Genomic DNA, 20,381 nt, shown 5'->3' with positions numbered 1-20,381 from the left:
GCATTTGCCCTGTCTCTTGGGACCACTACAAATCTGCCTTGGTGACTGCATTCAGCAGCCTGTCAACACTTCAGGTTATGGAGTAACAGTGCTTACGGCAAAGCAGGGCTGTGTGGTTAACAGAGGGAGCGCTGCCCCCTGGCTAAAGACCTGGCCTCTCGTCCCAGCTCTACCGCCGACAAGCTGTGTGGTGCTGGGCGAGTCCCCTTCTCTCTGGACTCATCTTAATCTGTGAGGGGAGGGCACGATTCTCTCAGAGCTTGTAGGATTCTGTGCTCTTGTGGCTGTGTGGAGTGGGGGCACACACTGAAGTGGTGCCCTACCCTGAAGTGGTAGGGGGAAGAGAAGACGCTCGTACAGAGGCACACAGCAGGATTTAAGGCAATGTGGTTCTCATCTGGGGGAAATTTTGCCCCCCAGGAGACGTGTCAATATCTGGACACACTTTTTTTTTTAAGAATTTATTATTTATTTATCTATTTATCTATCTATTTATTTATTTATTGGCTGCGTTGGGTCTTCGTTGCTGTGCGCGGGCTTTCTCTAGTTGCGGCGAGCAGGGGTTACTCTTTGTTGCGGTGCACGGGCTTCTCATTGCAGTGGCTTGTCTTTGTTGTGGAGCATGGGCTCTAGGTGCGCAGGCTTCAGTAGTTGTGGCTCGTGGGCTCTAGAACGCAGGCTCAATAGTTGTGGTGCACGGGCTTAGTTGCTCCGCAGCGTGTGGGATCTTCTGGACCAGGGCTCGAACCCATGTCCCCTGCATTGGCAGGCGGATTCTTAACCACTGCGCCACTAGGGAAGCCCTGGAGACACTTTTTGTTGCCACAACTGGATGGAGCTCCTGGCATCTCGTGGATAGAGGCCAGGGATGCTACTAAAGATCCTACAATGCACAGGCAGCTCCCTACAACAAAGAATTATCCGGCCCCAAATGTCAGTAGTGCCAATGCGGAGAGAAAGCCTGCTCTAAGGGGGTCAGATTCCATCTTTTGCTCCTCTACTTTGCAGTGGCCTTTGCAATTCCAGGTAACCTCATATTTGGTTCCTTTCTGGATCAACCCTCTTGCTATTGAAGAAACAGGAGTTTAATTCGCTAAGTTGTGCTGAAGTTATTGGCTGATCTTCAAATAAACAGTGGTGACCTAACTAGTGTATGAGGGTTCATTTAGAGAAGCAGAACCACTAGGAGTATATAGTCTGCCAGTCTGTCTACCTATCTAATCTATATGTGGGATTCATTACAGGGCTTTGACCTTGCTCAAGTATGGCAGCTGGTACAGTCTCTGGAAGGTTTGTCCTCATGTCTGGTGGTAGAGCTAGAAATCCGTGGGGAAGGGAAGATGGATAAAAAGTGAGGGGAGAGGGAGCAAGGATGAGCTGGAGCCCATGAGGATGCACTGGAACCCCTGCCAGTTCTCACCGCCGCCAACCTGAGGAAGTGGATGACCTGCAGGGGAAGCTCACTGGCGGCCTTTGTCACACAGCTGAACACACACCTGGCCCAGGAGCGTGAGAAGCTACAGGAGGATCCCAGGGAAGGTATAGCAGTTGCGGGCCCGACTGCTGCCCCATAGCCACAGCGCCGCCCACAGACAGCGAAAGTGCCCGCCCAGCCTCGCAAGCACAAATGGCTGCTGCACTTCCACCTCCAGATCCTGCACGGAAACCTCTCCTGTGGTGGCACACCCTAACTGGAAACAGACAGGGAAGGGAATGCTGGAAAATGTAGTTCAGCCTAGCCAACTCGACGTGTTACAAAGCCACAAGCAGCAGATCCCCATTTTTGAGAATGCGTAAGTAAAGGATGGGTCTAGAATCCACGCTTATACAAGTTAATGTGTGCTGCGTTGTCATGCTGGGCTGGAAGGTTTTGAGCGTCTCTTTCCTTCGGATCAGAAAACATCACTTGCAACATTCAGATGGCCTACCCACTGTTACGGTCTAAGGAAGGGTTTCTTAGACTTGAAAACTTGTCTGCTCTTCACTTCAAGTGCTGGAGACTTTGCTTTTAAAGAGATTGAGAGAGTGACCTAACAGCCCTCCTACAAAAGGGATTAGAGAAGCCAGATACTAAAGGTCACGTTTTGTATGATTCCATTCATGTGAAATAGCCAGAAAAGGTAATTCCACAGAGATAAAAAACAGATATGTGGTTGCCGGGGGCTGAGTGGGAGGGTGGGGAGGAAATGGGGAGTGACTGCTTATTGGGTATAGTGTTTCCTTTGGTGGGAGTTGAAAATGTTTTGGAACTAGAGGTAGTGGGTGAACAACATTGAATATACTGAATTGTTCACTTTTTAATGGGTGTTTTGTGAATTTCACCTCAATAAAAAAATTTTTTTAATTTAAAAAGCAGGTTAGAGAGGAGTAGTTTTGAATTCTGATCTCAATTTTGCCATTGCTATAAAATAGATTAGAGTTTTGAATATTATTTTTCCCAGCTTTATTGAGGTATAATTGACAAATAAATATTGTATATATTTAAGTGATAACAATATAATGATTTGATATACACTGTGAAATTAGTACCACAGTCAAGTTAATTAACGTGTCCATCACCTCACAGTTAACCTTTTTTGTGTGTGTGGTGAGAACACTTAAGACCTACTCTTAGCAAATTTCAAGGAGACAATACAGTATTCTTACCTATAGTCACCATGATGTACATTAGATCCCCAGAATTTATTTTATCTGTTGTTTTGTTTATTGTTTTATTTATTATTATTTATTCATTGATTTCTTGAACACAAAAAGAAGGGGTTTGAAAAATAACTCTTTGAGTAGTGCTAAGATCTGTATGATATTGCAGTCTGCAAGAAAAAAAAAAAAAACTAGAAGTCTAGAAACTTCTGTTGGGAAAAGGGGGATCCCATACTGCCCTGGTGTAGTACTCCAAGAAGTAGTGAAGGAATTCTTGCCCTCATGTTGCAGGTCTGGAAAACCTCTAAGTGGGGCTGGCCCCTTTAAGGCTCCAAGACTGAAGTAATCCGGTAGCTAAGGAGTCATAATGACAATCTTCTTGGGTGATTCTCCCTGAAAATGTAGTTCTTACCCTCCAGGACCAGAACCACTGAGGAGCAGAGCCATCTTCTCCGTTTGGTTGGTGAGAGATATATGTGGATGGGCTTGTACATCTCTGGCTTCATTTTCTAAAATCTAGATGTCCCCGCCCTAGACAAAGGACCGTGATATTTAGTTTGGGTTCTTTTCTACCCTGTGGGGAACACAGAGATTAGTGAAAGGGGGGAATTTCTGTGAAATGTGGTCTAAGTGTTCAGTCCTATTTCTAAAACCTAGGAGAGAATGGAAGGGAGAAGAGTGCCTGTGAAACCCATTGCTAATGTAAATGCATCTGCTGAAAACTGTGCCTGGAGCCTATATGGATTTTGTCCAGGTTTTTCATGAATTCAGTATTCCTGATTCACGGGTAGTCAGTGCTTAGGAATTCTCCAGGAGTCACACTCAGAGAAGTGGATGAGAGCTGCCAGTTCAGAACTGGGAGGACAGGTGCTGAAGCCACCATCAGGAGAGCCTGAGACTTGGGCACACACACCCTCCTGCATAGACTCCTTCTTCTTCCCGGACAGGGAGCCAAGTTGATTGGTATCTGTTGTTGCAGGAGATGCTGGTTTGGAGATGGACATGCTAGAGGACCTTGAGACACTGCAGTTTGAGTATGGGATTCAAGAGGAAGACCACAGCTGGCTGTATCTGCTGGGCCGTTCTCATGGGCTGATGACCAAGGCCTGTGCCCATGCAACCTTCTTCTGCAAGCTACTCCATAATTTGAGGTAAGCTGGGTCTCCAAGGTCAGACAGACGGAGAAGAATCTCACTGCAGAGAATCCAGATGACTTAAACTTTTTATATTGGAGAATAACTTTGGCAGGGCGAGTGTCTTCCTACCTTTTCCAACCCACACTCAAGTACTCCTGGTCTGAAAGCACCAGGGAAATGCACACCAGGGTCCCTTGGCTGTGTTTATGTAATAAAGCACGGATTAGTGGTGATTTCCTTTCGGTGAGTAGACATTAAATAATCCATTCATTCATTCGTTCATCTATCCATCCTATCATTCACTCCCTCATCAGGATGACCAGCTTGTCTGCCACAGCTACTAATCACTAGCCATTCCTTGGCTATTGGCTGAAAATGGGGTCATTTTTTTCTTTTGGGGCTGAGCTAACAGTGGAATGCTTCCTCACAAGAAAGCTTCCTGGGAATTTGGGGGTCCTTATGGCCGGATGACTTGCCTGGAAACAGGAATACTGATTTTCAAAGAAGCTCTCAGTCCAGTCCTGGCTTCTGACGCTTAAATAGGAGGTGTGTGAGAGCCAAGTACCTAGGACTAGGCTCCTGGATTCTGTAACTCTAGGTCACTCCTGGAGCATCTGTCCCCACCCCGCAACCCCTCAGTCTGCTTCTCAGTTTACTTTTCTCTGAAATTAGGTTAATTCCTAGATGGTGGGACCAGATCTGAATTAAACATGTTATAGATACAGCACATACCCGAGGAGGCAGACTACTCAAGAAGTTTGCTGACTGGCTGACTGATGCAGATGCGTAAACCTATTGGCTGCTTCCAAGATGAGTGACGAGAAACCAATATGGGAAACTTCCAGGAGGCATCTTCTATTTGCAAGGATCAGGCACAGAGAGAAAATGCTCTCCTTTTAACCAAAAGAGAAGCCTTAAATGGAATGGGGCTTGTGATGCTTACATGGAAACTCCAGAGCTTTAAGACTCCAATTTTCACAGAAATACAGAACAAATATAAGATTGCCATATAACAACATAAAAAATGCCTTATGTATTCAGAGGTCAGACTTTGTTCATCTTGGGTCAAGTGAACCTCCAGAAAGAGAGGCCTCAGGTCCTTGATCCTCAGTTTCTTAGGTCTGTTTTCCCTCATAAACCATTTACTTTTATAAATCATTATGTTTGGAAAAAAGCTAAGTTACGTGGTTTCCTGGGTTTGTGCAGAACTGAAATAGCAAACTAGAAAGAGGAGGTGTATAGTAGGAGAGGGGTGCACTCATCCTGATGGAGATGGAAATTGACAGCTGTCTGCACAGGAAACAGTGAAGGAACTGGCTCCCCATGTTCCAGGATAAGGTGTAATTATAATTAGGCTGTTCACAGTGATGGTCCTGAGTCAAAGAAATGGTTAAATAGTCAGACCTTGTGTTTAAGAAGGCAGGGAAATGCACGATACATATAACCAAAGAAATGTTCACTTAAGAATGTTTTAAACAAGTTCTGATCCTTTGAAAGGGGTATGCTTTACTTCCTGGAAAATTCACTCAGGAGGAAACATTCCATTCCATCAGTGCAGCTGGATCAGTGGGACATAATTGGAATTCTTCTCTCTGAAGTACTTAAGGTGACACAGCAGGCTGCATGTGAGGAAGTTAAACCAGAGAACGTCAGAGGTTGACAGTCAAGAAGGACTAAGGGTCTGCGTTTATTTGGGTGTGTGTCTGTGTTCATTCTCCAGAGAATCATTCTCCAGAAAATCATTACAGGAGAAGCAAACTTCTAGATGTCCCTTGACTGGACTGCGTGAAGACACTCCTGATGACGATGAGTTAAAGGTGGGCATCATTGGAGGCGGCCACCTTGGGAAGCAGCTGGCTCATACACTGCTTCAGCTTGTCCCCATCCCAACTGACAGCCTGAGGATCTCCACTCGGAGGCCAGAGGCCCTGGGTGAGGAGCACTGCGCAGTAGAAGGGGGGCTTGGGTGTGCTCTTTAGGTGGTGACGAGGCCATTTTGAAAGGGTCCCTCAAAAGAGGAATCCTCACATACAGCATGCCGAGTTCTCAGCTTGCTGGCCCTGAGAAAAGCCAGAAAGATGGTTTTTTAACTTGTTCCTTGAAGCAGCTTTCTTCTCCACCTAAATATTTATATCCATCTCTCCTCCTTGTGCCCTTGGTGGCGAGGTATCTTTCTGGGTCTTTGATATAGAGAAGCTTTCCAAACAGAATTCAGATCTTCTAACTGGACCAGTTAGAGTCCGAGTGGTGTCTACCAGTTCCAAATATTTGGCCTTATTTTTTTAAAATAACATTTACTGAAAAATTGTTTTAAAGTTTTATAATGATTCCATTTATTAACTTATGGTGATAGAAATCAGAACAGTGGTTGCTTCTGGGGAGACTGAGAAGAGGCCCAAGGGAACTTTCTGGGGAGCTGGAAATATTCTGTATCTTGAGAGAGGTGTGAGTTACATAGGTGTATGCATTTGTCAAAATTGATCAAACTATTTACTTCAGATCTGTGTGTCGCATTGTATGTAAATTATACTTCAAAAAAATGTTTAATGTAAAATAATATATGAATGTTATAGAAAATTTAGAAAACTACTCTATAGGGAAGTAAATAATAACTACCTATAATTCTTCTAACAGGGTTATCATTTCTTTCCCATTTTTTCCTCTCATTATATCAGATTATATCAGTAATTAACACTCTACAAAGCTTTTTGTAGCCTGCTTTTTTCACTTAATGTATCATGAGCCTATTCTCATGTTATTTGACAGTCTTCAAACTCAGGATTTTAAGGTTGTATAGTATTCCTAAGTATGACTGTATGATAATTTATGTAACTGTGCCTTATTTAGTAGGACTTCCTTGTACATAATTTAAAAAACAAAATTACTAGGTCAAAGTACACGTACAGCTTTATTAAGATATACTTTGTATATAATAAACTACACATTTAAAAAAAAAATTTCTTGGTCAGGCCACAAGGCATGTGGGATCTTAGTTCCCCAACCAGGGATCGAACCAGTGCCCCTTGCATTGAAGTGCAGAGTCTTAACCACTGGACCACCGGGGAAGTCCTAAACTGCACATTTTAAAAGTGTACACGGGGACTTCCCCGGTGGTCCAGTGGTAAGGAATCCGCCTTCCAAAGCAGGGGACGCGGGTTCAATCCCTGGTCAGGGAACTAAGATCCCACGTGCTGCAGGGCAACTAAGCCCGTGTGCCACAACTGCTGAGCTCACGCGCCTCAACGAGAGAGCCCGCAAGCCACAAAGTACAGAGCCCACATGCTCTGGAGTCCGCGTGCCACAACTAGAGAGAGAAAATCCACGGCCACAATGAGAGAGAAGCCCAAGCACTGCAATGAAGAGCCCACGCACGGCAACGAAAAAAAGATCCCTTATGCTGCAACTAAGACCCGACACAGCCAAAAAAAAAGTAAATAAAAAAAAAAATAAATATTTTTTAAAAAAGTGTACAGGGACTTCCGTGGTGGTCCAGTGGGTAAGACTTAGCTCCCAATGCAGGGGTCCCAGGTTCAATCCCTGGTCGGGGAACTAGATCCCACATGCATGCCGCAATTAAGAAGTCCACATGCTGCAACTAAGAAGCCTGCATGCCGCAACTAAAAGATCCTGCGTGCTGCAACTAAGGACCCAGCGCAGCCTAAATAAATAAATAAATATTTTAAAAATAAAAAAATTAAAGTGTACAGTTTGATGTTTTGTGACACATGTATACTCCTGTGAAACCATCAACGTAATCAAGGTAATGAATCTCTCTACCTCCCTTTAGAACCCACTCAGGAAACCACTGATCTGATTTTTTTTTTTATTATTTATTTTATTTTTGGCTGCGTTGGGTCTTCGTTGCTGCATTCAGGCTTTCCCTAGTTGCAGAGAGCAGGGGCTACTCTTCATTGTGGTACACGGGCTTCTCATTGCATTGGCTTCTCTTGTTGCGGAGCACAGGCTCTAGGCGCGCAGGCTTCAGTAGTTACGGTGTGCAGGCTCTAGAGCACAGGCTCAGTAGTTGTGGTGCATGGGCTTAGTTGCTCCACGGCATGTGGGATCTTCCCAGACCAGGGTTCAAACCCGTGTCCCCTGCATTGGCAGGTGGACTCCCAACCACTGCGCCACCAGGGAAATCCCCACTGATCTGATTTCTGTCACTACTGATTAGTTTGCATTTTGTAGAATTTTGTATAAATGGAGTCATACAGTTTGTACTTTTTCTTTGGTCTGAATTCTTTTTTTAATTAATTTTTTTATTGAGGTATAGTTGATTTACAATGTTGTGTTAGTTTCAGATGTACAGCAAAGTGATTCAGTTATATATATTCAGTTATATGTATGTATATATATAGAATATATTATACAGAATATATTTTATATACATATATTCTTTTTCAGATTCTTTTCCCATATAGGTTATTACAAAATATTGAGTGTAGTTCCCTGTGCTATACAGTAGGTCCTTATTGTTTATTTTATATATAGTAGTGTGTATATGTTACTCCCAAATTCCTAATTTATCCCTCCCCACAATGGTCTGAATTCTTTCACTCTGCATAATTATTTTGAGATATATCCGTGTTGTTTCATATATTGATATTCTTTTTATTTCTGAGTAGTGTTTTATAGCATGGATATTCCATAGTTCATCTATTCCTCTGTTGATGGACATTCAGGTTGTTTCCAGTTTGGGGCTATTACAAATAAAGCTATTATGAACATTTGTGTACAAATATTGGTGTGGAGAAATGCTTTAATTTTTCTTGAGTAAACACTTGGGAATGGGGTGGCTGGGTCATATGGTAGGTATATTTAATTTTTAAAGAAACTTGTAATATATTTTTTCAAACTGACCTACAAAGGATGTTGTTCAGGTATAAACTTTCATCAACAGTGTGTAAGAATACCTATTTTACTCACGCTTGTCAATTCTGGGAATCTTTTTTTTTTAATCACCATTTTAATATGCCTTTACAATTTTTCTTATTTTAATATGTCTTTCACTGATCACTAGAAGAATTAAAATTTTTTATAGGCTTATTGCTATTTCATCATTTTTGAGTTCTTTTTTGTTCAATTTTTCTGTTGGATGCCTGTATGATTTTTCTTATTGATTTGTAAATGTTCCTTCTATATTAAGGAAACTAAAAAAATCTTAACCCTTCAAGGCAGATTTCTTAAATCTCATCAATAGGACCAGTATATATGACACTTCAATAAAATACATATATTCTTCTGGGAAGCAATATGTTTATTAATAATAAAATTACAGTTATAGAATATCACTGTATGTTGTATTAAGGAAGCAAGAATTCAAAATGCTCAGCATCAGCTTCTGTGCACTTTTGAGAACCACACATGGAAGAAGAGCAGATGTGCATGTTTTCTAAAGTTCTTTGTCCTATGTATCTTCCTACCTGGAAGTACCTGAGTACTTAGATAACCTCAGCATCAACTTTATCACATACTTGTGGTGGTTAAGGGAAGAACTGACCTCTGCAATGTCTAACGTCCTGTTCTCCGATAACACTTAAAACATACTACCGTATGTGAGTTCACATTTTTACTTTTGAGGAACCAGATCACAATAAGTACAATTAAATGATTAACTACCAAGAAGTGCTTTTAGCAACTACATGAGTTTCTTTCTACATTTATAAATATCTTATTGACATTAAATTGTGTATACTTTACTGAAACTGTAAGCATATTTTTCCAAATTCCTCCCAGCCTCTGCCCTATACTCTTCCACTCTCTCAGTCTTTCCCACCATTTCAAGCCAGTTAAGCTGTTTTAACTTCGGCCCAGTCACAGAATTCTTGAAGCCTCAGTTTCCGCATCTATAATATAGGAATAATACTAGCCTCTGTCTCATAAGGTCCTTATGAGATTCCCTTAGATAACGTATGTACTTTGTGCATTATCTGGTACACGATGAATTCTGTAAATTGGAGAAGCCTTCATTCAGACTTTTTTTCTTCCTAAAAAAAAAAAAAATCTGAAAAATTCTAGCATTTGGTCTAAAACATAAGATAAGGATGAATCATCTTACAATCTCGAGCACTGCTGCAGTGGCACCTGCTGCCATAGTCATGGGGTCAGGGCTTTGCTGCCTGGCTTTTAGAAGGCATGAGGGAATCTCTTCTGATTTATGTGGTGACAAGACTTGAGATCAAATAATTGTCATCCTCTCCCCACAGTTGATGTTGAGTTCAAAGTTCTTTGTACTGTGATCTTTCTGACTTCCTTTATTCCCTCCCAGATGAATTCAAGAAACTGGGAATCCAGTGCTTTTACCATAACTCTTCTCTGGTGGAGTGGGCCAGCGTGATATTCCTCTGCTGCCTGCCATCTCAGCTGTCTAATATCTGTGTAGAAATTCAAACCAGCCTTGGAAAAGCCTGCATTGTGTACAGCTTTGTAGCTGCCGTCCCACTACCCAGGTATCTTGTTAGGGGGAGCACAGGGTTGGCAGAACTGCTCTGTCTCCTCATCTCCACCCCCGCCCCGACCTCTTGGAGTTGGCCATTCCCAGTCATAAGGTGGAAGCAGCTTCATTGGCAGAAGGACCCAGCCAGCCTTTGAAATTGTGTCTTCCCCGCTTTTCCACTAACAGCACTTGTGGGTGGGACCTTTTCTTTGATGTGCAAATATTCAGAACTGCAGTAGAGCATTACTTCCAACTACTTGAAGCTGATTAGTGTTCCCCTTGTACACCACTCAACAGCATGAAAATTGATCTAGAGCATGTGTCAGATATTATTTTTGTACCTCGAGTATCTAGCTCAGTGCCTGGCTCGTGGTGACATTGAATAAGTGTTAAGTGGATGGGTGAACAATCCAGCTACGATGTAGTGCCCCAGTGCCAACCCACACCTGCGTTTGCCTGTGAGCGGTGCTGTTCAGGGGACTACATTGTTGGGGCCGGATGTGAACTCAGTGGGTCACGTGGTGCTTTATTCCAGTCCGGGCCCTGTACTTCCTGCATTGGTGGCTTTACTTTCAGGTTGAAACTCCTACTGAACCACACCAATGTCTTACGGCCTCAGTATCAGTGTGTTGAAGATCTTGCCAGCATCTGGGGGGCCAATAAGGAAATCACAGCTGCTCTCCAAGACCCTGTGATTCTTCAGGCTACCTGTCCCTACAGTCCTGCTGGTAATGGCTCACGATATTTTTGGCACTTTTAAAAATTACCTTCCTCTTGGCCTGTTGCTATCTTATTAAATCCCTGAGTGTGTGTGTGTGTGTGCGCACGCGCGTGCATGCGTGTGTGCTGAGGGGGTGTGTGTGTAAGTACAAGCTAGATACATTCTCAGCTATTTAGGTTTTACATGGGAATAGCTTTGGTGGCAAAAAGTAGCCTTTTTAGGGAAAGCTAAGAAGTGTGATTAATCGGACCCTTTAAGGATGAATTGGAAACAACCAGAGGAGAGAGCCTATTTAAACCAGAGGATGCAGTGTCTGGGACTAAATGGCTTTTCCTTACGGTAATCTTGCAGTTTGGCTTATTGGCAAGGACCGTTCTAGAGATTTCTAGAGATGCATTTGTCATCAGCAATGCCTACATTAACATATCTGTCTTCCTCTGGTAGGGTCAACACGTGATGTGTTATAAAGGGCACACACAGGGCTCTTGGCCTGGAAAGGAAGAGCGCTTATCTTGAGGTTCATATAACCAAACTGTCTTGGACAGAAGGTGGCTGTTCACCGTCTGGGGTTTGTCCTAGGTTCCCTGCAAACCTTTTTGGTGGTGCTAACTGGTATTTCCTTTCTCACTGATGTTTAGGGGGAATAATCCTCAATATCAAGTGGTTGGAGGGAGTGTTCTATGCAGCCATAAATGTCTGCACGGCAAAGGACATGCCCCACTCACAAGTGCTGCAGCTTCTGAATGAACTGTTCCTCTCCAAGCACTTTGAAGCCTGTGAGAAGGACAGAGTGTCTTTCCAAAAATTTCAAGCACAAGATTTTGTCAGCAAAGCCTATGCCAAGAACCTGTCTCGGAAAAGGTAAAGTATTAGACGAGTGGCCATTCTAACTTCTCCCACACTGTTTTCTTAGCAGATGCTTTTAATCTTTTTCCTTTCATGTTATCTTTAAAAATGTATAAAACGAATACATTCTTATAAAAAAATCCAACTAGTGGAAAAAATCCAACAAGTGAAAAAATCCAACTAGTGGAAAAAATCCAACTAGTGGAAAAATCCAACTAGTGGAAAAAACCTCCTTTGCCCCCCAAATCCCTTTTCATAGACTTTACCTCTGATGGTTTTTGTATTTTTGTCTTTCTACCTATGCATTTACAAACATATATTTATATTATCATTATAATGTATATGCATATCTGTATCTATATATACATTTTAGAAACATGGGGATTATACTTACTACATCATAGCTACCATTCTATGTTAGTACAATCATATCTATTTCATTTATGAGCACTGTGCAGGCATCCATTGGATACATTTCTTTAGCTACATTTATTCATCCTATTTCCTCTTGATGGCAATGTAGTTCCCTCTGCCCCACATTTTGCACAAAGGGCTGCTTTGAACATTTCATCCTTAAACTTTGCACACTTGTACCAGTAGAATTTCTGGGTCAGAGGTTATATATAGTTTATGTTTGATAGGTATTCCTAAATTGCTTATCAAAAAAGTGATACTTATATTTCTACCAATAGTGTATGAGAGTGCCATTTCACTATAGCTTGATAACTATTAGATCATTCTTTTTAATCTTTAATAATCTAATAGGGAAAAATGGTTGCCCTTGTTACCAGTGACTTCCATGTCACTAAATTCACTGGACACTTTTAAATCCTTTTCTTCCTTGGCTATTGAACATGCCTTCCTTCTTGAAACAATCTTTTCTCTTAGCTTTCATGATACCCTCACGTTCTCTTCATTTTCCTCCTGTCCCTCCGATCCCTCCTTTGCCAGCTCCTCTTCTGCCCCATCCTTAAATCTGGCAGTTTTCAGGGCTCTGTCCTAGGCCTTCTTTTCTTTTCATTCTACACTTTGTTCCTGGGTGATCTTTTCCACTTCGGGGACTTAGGTTGCCATTACATGCTCCTTCGCAGAGTTATTCAGGCCAGAACCTGGAAGTAATCCTTGATCTTCCCCCCCTCTTATCTTTTGTGTTCTAATTAATCACCAATGACTTGTGGTACACTTTCAGTTTGGGAATTTTCCTTCCCCCTTAGCCTGGGATTCTCTTCACCTCTCTCTTATGCTGTATCTCTTTTTCCTAGACCCCTCTTCCTCTGGCTTCATTTCTTTCTTCATTATGGTGGAATCTGTCCTCCTCCAGTAGCTTCCTTAGAAAAGCCTGCATAGGAAGTAATTTTTAGGGACTATGTCAGAAAATGTTTTTATTCTAACCTAATATTGAGAACATAGCCAGGTATAGAGTCTAGGTTAGAGCAGAAGCAAGAACTACAATCCTTCAGCCTGTGGAAAGAAAGCCACATTCACAGAAAGATAGACAAAATGAAAAGGCAGAGGACTTTGTACCAGATGAAGGAACAAGATAAAACCCCAGAAAAACAACTAAATGAAGTGGAGATAGGCAACCTTCCAGAAAAAGTATTCAGAATAATGATAGTGAAGATGATCCAGGACCTCGGAAAAAGAATGGAGGCAAAGATTGAGAAGATGCAAGATATGTTTAACAAAGACCTAGAAGAATGAAAGAACAAACAAACAGAGATGAACAATACAATAACTGAAATGAAAACTACACTAGAAGGAATCAATAGCAGAATAACTGAGATAGAAGAACGGATAAGTGACCTGGAAGACAGAATGGTGGAATTCACTGCTGCGGAACAGAATAAAGAAAAAAGAATGAAAAGAAATGAAGACAGCCTAATAGACCTCTGGGACAACATTAAACGCAAGAACATTTGCATTATAGGGGTCCCAGAAGGAGAAGAGAGAGAGAAGGGACCCGAGAAAATATTTGAAGAGATTATAGTCGAAAACTTCCCTAACATGGGAAAGGAAATAGCCACCCAAGTCCAGGAAGCGCAGAGTCCCAGGCAGGATAAACCCAAGGAGAGACATGCTGAGACACATAGTAATCAAATTGACAAAAATTAAAGACAAAGAAAAATTATTGAAAGCAACAAGGGAAAAATGACAAATAACATACAAGGGAAAAATGACAAATAACATACAAGGGAACTCCTCCCATAAGGTTAACAGCTGATTTCTCAGTAGGAACTCTACAAGCCAGAAGGGAGTGGCACGATATACTTAAAGTGATGAAAGGGAAGAACCTACAACCAAGATTACTCTACCCGGCAAGGATCTCATTCAGATTCGACGGAGAAATCAAAAGCTTTACAGACAAGCAAAAGCTAAGAGAATTCAGCACCACCAAACAAGCTCTACAACAAATGCTATAGGAACTTCTCTAAGTGGGAAACACAAGGGAAGAAAAGGACCCACAAAAACAAACCCATAACAATTAAGAAAATGGTCATAGGAACATACATGTCGATAATTACCTTAAACGTGAATGGATTAAATGCTCCTACCAAAAGACACAGGCTCGCTGAATGGATACTAAAACAAGACCCATATATATGCTGTCTGCAAGAGACCCACTTCAGACCTAGGGACACATACAGACTGAAAGTGAGGGGATGGAAAAAGATATTCCATGCAAATGGAAATCAGAAGAAAGCTGGAGTAGCAATACTCATATCAGATAAAATAGACTTTAAAATAAAGAATGTTACAAGAGACAAGGAAGGACACTACATAATGATCAAGGGATCAATCCAAGAAGAAGATATAACAATTATAAATATATATGCACCCAACAGAGGAGCACCTCAATACATAAGGAAACTGCTAACAGCTATAAAAGAGGAAATCGACAGTAACACGATAATAGTGGGGGACTTTAACACCTCACTTACACCAATGGACAGATCATCCAAACAGAAAATTAATAAGGAAACAGAAGCTTTAAATGACACAATAGACCAGATAGATTTAATTGATATTTATAGGACATTCCATCCAAAAAGAGCAGATTACACTTTCTTCTCAAGTGCGCACGGAACATTCTCCAGGATAGATCACATCTTGGGTCACAAATCAAGCCTCAGTAAATTTAAGAAAATTGAAATCATATCAAGCATCTTTTCCCACCACAATGCTGTGAGATTAGACATCCATTACAGGGAAAAAAACGTAAAAAACACAAACACATGGAGGCTAAACAACACGTTACTAAATAACCAAGAGATCACTGAAGAAATCAAAGAGGAAATCAAAAAATACCTAGAGACAAATTACAATGAAAACATGATGATCCCAAACCTATGGGATGCAGCAAAAGCAGTTCTAAGAGGGAAGTTTATAGCATTACAAGCCTACCTGAAGAAACAAGAAAGATCTCAAATAAACAATCTAACCTTACACCTAAAGGAACTAGAGAAAGAAGAAAAAACCCAAAGTTAGCAGAAGGAAAGAAATCATAAAGATCAGAGCAGAAATAAATGAAATAGAAACAAAGAAAACAATAGCAAAGATCAATAAAACGAAAAGCTGGTTCTTTGAGAAGATAAAATTGATAAACCTTTAGCCAGACTCATCAAAAAAAGAGGGAAAGGACTCATATCAATAAAATTATAAATGAAAAAGGAGAAGTTAGGACAGACACCACAGAAATACAAAGCAACAAGGATGTCCACTCTTGCCACTATTATCCAACATAGTTTCGGAAGTCCTAGCCACGGCAATCAGAAGAAAAATAAAAGGAATACAAATTGGAAAAGAAGAAGTAAAACTGTCACTGTTTGTAGATGACATGATACTATACATAGAGAATCCTGAAGATGCCACCAGAAAACTACTAGAGCTAATCAATGAATTTGGTAAAGTTGCAGGATACAAAATAAATGCACAGAAATCTCTTGCATTCCTATACACGGACAACAAAAGATCAGAAAGAGAAATTAAGGAAACAATCCCATTCACCATTGCAACAAAAAGAATTAAAAAAAAAAAAAAAGAATCTAGGTTAGAAACAATTTTCCCTCAGAATTTTGAAGGCATTGCTCCATCATCTTTCAGCTTTTAAATTGCTGTTGAGAGGTACAGTGCCCTTCTAATTCTTCAATTCATGCTTGGTCTGAAATCTGTTCCTTTTCTCTCTGGAAGCTTATAGTATCTTTTGACTTCAGCATCCTGAAATTTTATTATGCATCATGATGTGGATCTATTTTAATGCACTGTGTTGGGCAGTTGGTGGGCCTCTCCTTTTCTTCCCCTTAACTTAAAAAGAAAAAGATTGTGAAATATGTACACAGAAAAGTACCTATTCCATAAATTCATAAATATACAGTTTAATGAATTATTGTAAAGCAAATATCCATGTAATTGCCACCCATAAAAGAAACAGAACATTCAATGGTCCTTCTCAATCTGCATGTCAAGTTCTCCAATTTTCTCCTATTATGTTTTTGATAATTTCCTCCCCTTCCCTCTGTTTTCTCTGTTCTCTCTTATGAATATTTTATTAGCCAAACGTTGGACCTCCTGGGCTGATCTTCTGATTTTCTTTAGCTCTCCTATTTTCAGTATCTTTGCCTTTTTGTTCTGCTTTCTGAGAGATTTCCTCAACTATCCTGTTTTTACTATTATATTTAGAACATATTTTCATTTTGCTGTATTTTGACTTTCAAAGATTTTTTTAGTCTCCAAATATTCCTTTTTTATGTAGCATCCTGTTGTCATTTCCCTATGCAATACCATCTCTTATCCCTTTGAGAATGTAAATGATAGAGTTTTTTTCTTCTCTGAGGAGTCTTTCCTTCAGGATTTTTTTGACCATTTATTTTGGTCTCTATCATTCATTTTAGAGGCTTTCTTCAAGTATATGGAGAACCTTGATTGTCTGCTCATATTTTTTTTTAAATAAATTTATTTATTTATTTATTTATTTTGGCTGCATTGGGCCTTCTTTGTTGCGCATGGGCTTTCTCTAGTTGTGGCGAGCGGGGGCTACTCTTCGTTGCAGTGCAGGGCTTCTCACTGCGGTGGCTTCTCGTTGCGGAGCACAGGCTCTAGGCGTGCGGGTTTAGTAGTTGTGGCTCACGGGCTCTAGAGCACAGGCTCAGTAATTGTGGTGCACGGGCTTAGTTGCTCTGTGGCATGTGGAATCTTCCCAGATAAGGGCTTGAACCCATGTCCCCTGCACTGGCAGGCGGATTCTTAACCACTGTGCCACCAGGGAAGTCCTGTCTGCTCATATTTAAGATCCTGGTTACTAAAAAGTTGCTTGGAAACTCTGTGTTTGCTACTGTGGTCTTTAATACAGAGTGATTTGATCAGCTTTTTCCTTGGGAAACCCTGAATATTGGTATCTTTAAGTCTTTGGGACCCAACTTGGGGAAAGAAAGCTGCACATGTATAGGGAGAGGGGTGGTCTTATCATTCAGAATATATTTTTTCACTTTATTTCTCCCCTTTTCAGCATATTCTTGCCACTCAAACTGCCTGATAACCATGCCATCATCTGGGAGTTTGTTTAGAAATGCGGATTATGGGTCCCCACCCCAGATGTATGTAATCAGAATCTGCCTTTTTACAAGCTCCCAAGTGATATGTCCATTAAAGTTGGAAAAGTGCTGCTCTATGGTCTTTTTCATCAGATGACCTGTTAGAATGGGAGGCATGGCATATTAATATTTCTACTATGATTGTAGTTTCTCAAATTCTCTTTATATTTCTAATCTTTGTTTTATAAAGTTTGAAGCCGTATCATCTGATGAACAGAAGTTTGTACTTCTTACATCTTCTTGGTAGATTATACTTTTTAATTCTATCCCCCCCTTTTAAAAAACTTTTTAGATAATTTTGATTCACATGCAGTTATTAAGAAATAATACAAAGAAATCCCATGTACCCATTTATCCAGTTTCTCCCAATGGAACAAACCATAGTACAATATCTATACACAGATATTGTAAAACTATAGTACAATACCACAACCAGGATATTGACACTGACACAGTCAAGATACAGAACAATTCTATAACTAGGGATCCTTCATCTTGATCCTTCCTCCCCAACTTGGCAACCATTGAGCTGTTCTCCATTTCTATGATTTTGTCACTTCAAGAATATTATATGAAAGGAATCATATATTATGCAACCTTTGGGGATTGGCCTTTTTCATTTAGCATAATTCTCTGGAGATTCATCCAAGTTGCTGTGTGTATCAATAATTTATTCCTTTTTTTATTGCTGAGTAGTTTTCATGGCATGTATGTTTTCATGGCATGTATGTACCATAGTTTGTTTAATCATTCACCTGTTGAAGGACATCTAGGATGTTTCCAGTTTTTGGCTATTACGAATAAAGATGCTTTGAACATTCATGTACAAGTTTTTGTGTAAACCTAAGTTTTAATTTCTCTGGGACAAATGCTCAGGGGTGCAATGACTGGTTGCATGTTTATTTTTTTAAGACACTGCCAAACTGTTTTTCAAAGTTGTTATATCCTTTTACATCATTAGCAATGTATGATTCAGTTTCTCTGCATCCTCACCAGCATCTGGTGTTGTCACTAATTTTTGTTTTACCATTACATCTATAGATCAATTTGTGGAGAGTTGACATCTTTATAATGTTAAGTTTTCCCATCCATGTACACAGTATATCTCTCCATTTATTTATATCTTCTTTATTTCATCATCATTTCATAGTTTTCAGTATACAAGTCCTGTACATGTTTTGTTAGATTTACACCTAAGTATTCTATTTTGTGTGTGTGAAAGGAACTGCATTTTTAGGTTTTTTTTGCCCAAGTGTTCATTGCTAATATATATAAATAAAATTTATTTTATGTTTATTTTATATCCTATGACCTTGCTGAATTCGTTTATTAGTTCTAGGAGATTTTTTTTTTAGATTCCTTTGGATTTTCTACATGGACAATCATGTCATCTATATATAGCAACAGTTTCAGTTCTCCCTTTCCAATCTGTGTGCCTTTTATTTCCTTTTCTTGCATTATTGCACTGGCTACAACTTCTAGTGGTATGTTGAATGTGTGGTGAGAGCAGATATCCTTGCCTTACTCCTGATTTTTTTAATACTATAAAACCCTATGTCTTAATACTTTTTAAGTTGAATTCCACTACAGACTAATATTTAACATTGCCCCATTTTTATTTGCATGTTAACTCCTACTTCTTTCCCTATACAGTTGAAGAGGGTATCTTTTTTTTTTTTTGAAGAGAATATTGTAAAAGAATGGACATTAGGACATTCCTAATGTCCATGATCCTCTTATGTATTTTCTTTCTAAATTCAAGGAAAATATACTGAAAAGGATGTTGATTTTATTGTCATAATCATTCTCTAATTATGAATTCCTCCCCAAATGCACTTAGAGAATTTTAAGTGTGAAAACTCATAAGTACAATTAAATCCACGTGTTGAATAAACCCAGATGAATTTTTAATTTAACTAAGAATTTTAATTAGTTTGATATAGAAAATGAATAACCTTATTTCCAAGTAGAGGAGAACTTTCTTTAAAGGAAATGTTTAACAGCAAAATCAGATGTATTAAACAGACATAAAAATGTAACACTATTTTTTTCCCTACCCCAGGCCTTTCCCCTGGTTTGATCTGACTGCTGTGCAACTCAAGGAAACTCCCTTTAGCCAATATCTCTTACACAGCACTACTTTTCAGGACAACCTTACCCATCTATACTGTGATTCATTTGGCATCACCCTAACCAAAGAACAAGAGCCAGAGGTTTCCACGGGTTCTTCATCCCAATAAGAGAAGAGACCTCAGGAATCAGGATTTCTTTCTCCCTCTACAGTGGTAGTGCCCTGATTATCATAATTGACAGTGGAAGTCATGTGACTGTATGGTGCTTGCCATATGCTAGGCAGTAAGGAATTAGAAAATTGTACTGATGGCTCTTTAAAAACTAGAATAAAACAAGAGGTTCTTTACATCAGTATATTTGGGTGTGTCTGGCTTTTGGAAGCAACTGAATGAAACCACATAACCTGACACACTTAAGTAAGCTGCTTCCCCAGCAGCTAATTATCAATTCAGTTAATTCAAATTATCTCTTGTCTAAAAGCTAAATTCAAGAAGTTATACTGTCATTATTAAATGGTTACATACTTCTTCTGTAGCATTCTTTTCCTACAATATATAGCTACAGTACGTAGTTACATTCTTTCCCTGTAGCAGTATGTAGCTGACAAATGATACACCTTGATTGTCCCACACTTTGAGTAGAAAAATAAAATGTGTGGTAAACAATCTTAATTGAATTATGACTCATTTTAGGCTTATTTCAGCTAAACATGACTGTTCTGGTACTATCTTATTTAAAGCTGTTCCCCTTTAAACTATTTTAAACCATAAAACCATTCTTAAAAATAGCTGGCATTACAACTACTGAAGACTGCATGCCCTGGAGCCTGCATGCCCTGGGCCCACACGCCGCAACTACTGAAGCCCGCGCGCTCTAGAGCCCGCGTGCCACAACTCCTGAGCCCATGTGCTGTAACTACTGAAGCCTGCATGCCTAGAGCC

General features: G+C 40.1%; 1 protein-coding gene across 1 annotated transcript; it reads left to right on the top strand.

Moving 5' to 3' along the window:
- The first annotated feature begins 18 nt into the window (after positions 1-18).
- Positions 19-19,607, top strand: NOXRED1 (NADP dependent oxidoreductase domain containing 1). Its single transcript, XM_059914751.1, has 7 exons — positions 19-1,793; positions 3,620-3,791; positions 5,497-5,708; positions 10,045-10,225; positions 10,789-10,940; positions 11,572-11,794; positions 19,430-19,607. The coding sequence occupies exons 1-7, from the start codon at positions 1,790-1,792 to the stop codon at positions 19,605-19,607; spliced, it is 1,122 nt and encodes a 373-aa protein (XP_059770734.1). The 5' UTR covers positions 19-1,789.
- Positions 19,608-20,381: the final 774 nt, after the last annotated feature.

This window comes from Balaenoptera ricei, chromosome 2, assembly GCF_028023285.1.
Source record: "Balaenoptera ricei isolate mBalRic1 chromosome 2, mBalRic1.hap2, whole genome shotgun sequence".
Lineage (NCBI taxonomy): Eukaryota > Metazoa > Chordata > Mammalia > Artiodactyla > Balaenopteridae > Balaenoptera > Balaenoptera ricei.
Note: the sequence above shows the minus strand (reverse complement) of the source record. Positions and strands in the feature narration are given on the sequence as shown.

Bases quoted from the DNA above. Each gene is read 5' to 3' on its own strand.
- NOXRED1 (XM_059914751.1), top strand. The intron at 3,792-5,496 runs GTAAGCTGGGTC...TTCATTCTCCAG, and splicing joins AAGCTACTCCATAATTTGAG to AGAATCATTCTCCAGAAAAT. The intron at 10,226-10,788 runs GTATCTTGTTAG...CTTTACTTTCAG, and splicing joins GCTGCCGTCCCACTACCCAG to GTTGAAACTCCTACTGAACC.